This window comes from Montipora foliosa, chromosome 11 (genome assembly GCF_036669935.1).
Source record: "Montipora foliosa isolate CH-2021 chromosome 11, ASM3666993v2, whole genome shotgun sequence".
Lineage (NCBI taxonomy): Eukaryota > Metazoa > Cnidaria > Anthozoa > Scleractinia > Acroporidae > Montipora > Montipora foliosa.
Genome location: NC_090879.1, coordinates 1441794 through 1446793, shown reverse-complemented (window position 1 = coordinate 1446793; position 5000 = coordinate 1441794). Strand labels below are relative to the sequence as shown.

The following is a 5000-nucleotide window of genomic DNA, read 5'->3' as shown; positions in this document are numbered from 1 at the left end:
CCGCCGGTAAACTGCCATTGACCCCAGGTACAGAAAATTATCCATTAACTTTGCATTTTATGTCTTTTAGCCAATCAGATGCAAGCCCCTGAAGAGCCTCAAAGACTCACAACTGCAAGGTATGTTGAGAAATTCTGATTTTTTGTTTTTCGTTTTTGAACAAGACCTTAATAAAGATCACTTAACTGTGTTCCGGTCGGCTCTATTCCTATACTTCTTAGTATTGACAAATTGAACTGTTTTGTCCTGAGTTAAGCCAGTGGAAGACTTGCTAAACCAATAATCTGAATTAAAGAAACAATTCAACCTTAACAGAAACATGATTAAGAACCCAACTGGCAGGAGGCAACCAGATGGCTATTTACAAAGCATAGTAGAGTTAAATCCGGGACAACCGGAAACAAATCCAAACCAGAGGTTAGACTAACGGGATTTGAACCAGCGTCAACCGCATGCAAACCCAACGCCCTAACCAATAGACCATGCCGCCTCCTAAAAATTACCTATCATCGTTTTTGAGTTCATGTTACTCTTTATGCTTTTCGTCAGCCTCGTCTTCGCCTGTTAAGACTGACCTTCCTTTCATTTGTAGCATGGCGGTTGGAGCAAACTCTGGGCTTTATGACATGCTGCAAGAATATATGGTAGAAAACGAACACCTCAGGTAAACTACTTTTATGTATAAAAGCAAAGAGAAGGAGCACAAACAAAGGGGGCTTCATGGAATCCGAAATGCTCCCAAAATGTTTTGGGCCATTTGAGGAACACAGACCTGGTATCGGGTGCATCTCAGATGCCTCAAGATTTCGCGAAAACATGTTTATCATAATTAAATACCGGCGTTTCATAGTGAAGGGTATTATTTTTCCACCCTGCAAATAGCTCACTGTGCTATTTGATAGCTTAATCATGCCCTTGTTCACTCATGCGGTTTTAAGTAAGAGCGTGTGCCAACGACAGTAAATACCTTTCAAAGATTAATAAATTTCCAAACGAGTTACATTTATAAGTTCATATCCATTAGTGATGTAATTACAGCACGAAAATAACCAGCAATCAAAAAACATCATAGATAGGCAAACGTTTATCTACAGCTAATGTGCAAATGAGCGAATCTAACCTATGGTACATCTTATTCCAAAATGGCCACCATTTAAGTATTCTTTTGTTACCTTGCAAGTTGGCCCTTATGGCCTCGCTTTCAAACTTAAAATTCATACATCTTATTCGATGTTTTAACATGCAATACGAGCGGATATTTTGCAAGTTGCGTAGTATTTTTCCGAGTCCCACAGGGGCAAGAAAAGATTCGAGCAATGAGCTAAATGTCCGCGATTATTATATGTTAAACCATCAAATGTGATTTATTATTCCACTACGAAAAGGGTGTTATTTTGCTTCAGTTTTATTTGGTACAAAGATTGTTTTGTAAAAAAATGCATCATCTGTCCTTCAGGGCGAGTGCGAACGATGTTAACAACACAAAAAGCTAGCCAAATGTCCTTTATGTGGTTGGATAAAAGAAATGGCGCGTGACAAGCAATGACAAGCTAAATTCTCAGGCTTTGCATCGTGTTAAAAGCAACTTCTTTCTTACTACTATATGTATGTTAATATTTGTTGTGAATAATAAAATAAAAATTAAAAAAGAAAAAAAGCATAAACATCAATTAGTTTTACTATAAATCTATTTTCGAGGCCGTAAAGTTCTCGGGATTGTACTCGAGAAACGGGCCTTTGCAGGGTCAGGGTGCATTGCACGATTGGTGCGAGGAAAAGGTATTGAATGCAGCTTATCCAACAAATTAAATTAGTAATATTTCATTTTCTCATAGAACGACAAACGTGGAACTCGTCCAATGTCGGGAAGAGGTCACAAGGCAACAAATGGTAAATCTACGACTTAACTGCAAGGGATTTAATGTCTCTCTTACTTAGAGTCTGTGCATGATGATTACTTTGTTCATTTAATTGCTAGGTCTTGTCCAGAGAAAATGACCGACTTAGTAAGAAGCTAGAGGAGTTAGAAAGGTAACTTTACTGCGTTTACGTTTCTTTTCCATGGTTTTAATGTAAACAACTTCTGATGTTGAATTTAAGTGAAGCTATAATCCTCGCAGTCATGAACGCAATTTTTGCAATTGCGTAAAGAAGCCTGAAAAATTCAGGACTTACACGGGGTTTGAACCCGTGACCTCGCGATACCGTTGCGACGCTCTAACCAACTGAGCTATGAAGCCACTGACGTTGAGAGCTGGTCATTTGTGGGTTCCAATGTTCCCGTGAGGAATGAATCAACGATGAAATGATATATGAAATGGATCATATATGAAGTGCAGATATGAAATCAAGTGAAGCTATGATCCTCGCAGTTATGAACGCAATTTTTGCAATTGCGTAAAGAAGCCTGAAAAATTCAGGACTTCAACGGGGTTTGAACCCGTGATCTCGCGGTACCGATGCGACGCTCTAACCAGCTCCCAACGTCAGTGGCTTCATAGCTCAGTTGTTCATTTGTGGGTTCCAATGTTCCCGTGAGGAATGAATCAACGATAAAATGATATATGAAATGGATCATATATGAACTGTGGATATGAAATCAAGTGAGGCTATGATCCGAGCGTTGCACCGGTATCGGGAGGTCACGGGTTCAAACCCCGTTGAAGTCCTGAATTTTTCAGGCTTCTTCACGCAATTGCAAAAATTGCGTTCATAACTGCGAGGATCACAGCTTCACGTGATTTCATATCCGCAGTTCATATATGATCCATTTCATATATCATTTCACCCTTTGATGTTGAATTTGCCGGTGTAAGGAGTGTCCAGAGGAAAACACTCCCCTCTGTTTACTGAAGTTTTAAATTGGGTGGGGGAAAAACCAACAAAGCTATACGATTTTGGGGATCAGGATGTGTTGTGCAGAGGATGGATCCGCCACATTTGAGGTGGGCCTTTTGTTACAGATTCATAACCGGCTATCGTTAGACCGACCAGGTGAAGATGCTGCATGTATATAACATGTCGCCCTCGACGGTCATTAATAATTAACCATTTTCGATCAAGTGCTTTGGCTTAAATTGTGCAGATTAATACTTAACACGGCAAACGATATACTTGAGGCTCATGGTGCTACCGGTTATCGTCTTCTCGTTTCGCGCCAAAATTGTCTGTTTTATAAATGTCATAAAAGTGTTCTACCTGACTGTCACAACTGATCAGGCTGGTCCTTCGGTCATGAACCGTGTCTCCCACTTCTGTGATCGTATGTGTGACGAATTTCAGTCGATCTTAACCTGAGCATAGGAGTTTTTTTTTTTCTCCGGGTGCTCCTGTTAATCTCCGTTGTCAGAATCGATGTCAACGGTACACTGTGATTGCACCGGGACGCACAAGGTATGTTGTGCTGCACTTGGCCTGGCGGGTTTCATCACACGTAATGTATAGATTTAGTCAAGCCTAAAAGCGGAGCTCCCGGGCTAATTATTCTTACAAAGTTATCCTGGCTTGAGCCTGCGATCCAATCGAAACCCAGTACCTGGTCAGCGATCAACTTAAAAAAAGCTGACCTCGTTGAGCTCTAAACTTGAGCGCGAGATATGGTCACGTGATACTGGTCACATTGGCATACATGGAGGGATGGAGTTGCGTACGGTCGTACGGTGACTAAAACTAAATTTTCTCGCCCAGATGGGTCACCATATTCTTACCCATGGTGCTCCGTACGCGCGCTAAGCGTCATTTGCTAACAGAGCTAGAGACCCTTGGAATTATCGGACACTTAACATAATGCCATTCTTGATAACTTCATCGGTTTCTTCCAGGTTTGTCAATACAAGAGTTTTACGACACGTCTTTGCGTTTATTCTCGCTGCTGTAGAAGGGAGGCATCACTGGATTAAAAATTTGGTTTTATCAACGGAGTTGATAATGTAAATTGGCCACCGTACAGAGATTCTAAAGCTGACGTTTCGAGCGTTAGCTCTTCGTCAGAGCGAATCGAGGAATTGTGGGTTATGTGTAGTTTTTATAGTAGAGCAGGAGCTAAAAAAATAGGAATACATTAGTTAAATGAAAAGGATTAATCACTGGATTAATTTTGGTTTTAGTCTTACGGCTGTGACTTGAGTTCAGTTGAAATTTACATACGTGCGACGCACTTTGTCGGTTGTTGCAGAGTTATAGTTTCATCGCCAATGTCCCTGAGGGCTTTCTCAGGTGTGGACTCGCTGAGGAGTGTGGAACGCACCAGCTCCCTCCCCGACGAATATTTCAAAACCTCTGTCCCAGGCCATTCCGCTGGCGATAGGCATCCGTCGCCCTTAGCCAAAGAGGGAAGCCATTTGGAAAGAAGAAATTCGCACCCACGTAAGAGAAATAATCAACTTTTAGTTGTGCCTATAACTTTCTTTAGTGTTTTTTATACAGTTTCCAATTGTTTGCATTGGTATCCTTGCCCTCGACACAGATGTACCGTATAATTTAGTGAGATATGTCACGACTTATGTTGGCGAATTGTTGCCATTTTCGCCATTGCGTGCGTCTTCTTTGAGCTGTGACCAAAGATGATTTTTGAGCGTCAAACGGTAGTCGTTCCTACAGTACAAGAATGGACCTGAAATTGCCAGGACATTGAAGGTGTATAAAGTCCTAGGTTTTCGTGCTGTGCTCCAAATAACATAAGATCTTGTACATCGTCATCTCCCCAGTATAAGCGGATTTATTTGTCATTTATAGTGCAGTCGAAAGACCGTCGTCGTGCCAGCGATCCTACCCCTCCCATTGTGACGACAAAATTCCCGCCTATTCTGAACGGGCCGTACCCAAACTTCGTTGGTCAGGGTGGATGGTCGGAGGTACCGGAAGCAGGTCCGTCTCAACTGCAACAAGCTGTCCCAGGTAAGGCCGATTAATAAGGTGTTTGTCCAGGAATAGAACTTGACGAAGAGTTCTTTGAAACTTTGCTTTGAGGACTTCAAGCTAACCACGGAACTGTCCCAAAA

At 41.6% G+C, this 5000-nt stretch overlaps 1 protein-coding gene across 2 annotated transcripts in view; it reads left to right on the top strand.

The window, feature by feature from the left end:
- The window catches only part of LOC137974727 (kinesin-like protein KIF12), a 28241-nt gene that overhangs the window by 21632 nt on the left and 1609 nt on the right, over window positions 1-5000 (top strand). For both annotated transcript variants that reach the window (XM_068821676.1, XM_068821675.1), the window contains exons 17-22: window positions 71-119; window positions 593-664; window positions 1836-1890; window positions 1979-2031; window positions 4175-4365; window positions 4735-4896. In XM_068821676.1, the coding sequence (XP_068677777.1) occupies window positions 71-119; window positions 593-664; window positions 1836-1890; window positions 1979-2031; window positions 4175-4365; window positions 4735-4896 (582 nt within the window). The remainder of the gene's footprint in view (window positions 1-70; window positions 120-592; window positions 665-1835; window positions 1891-1978; window positions 2032-4174; window positions 4366-4734; window positions 4897-5000) is intronic.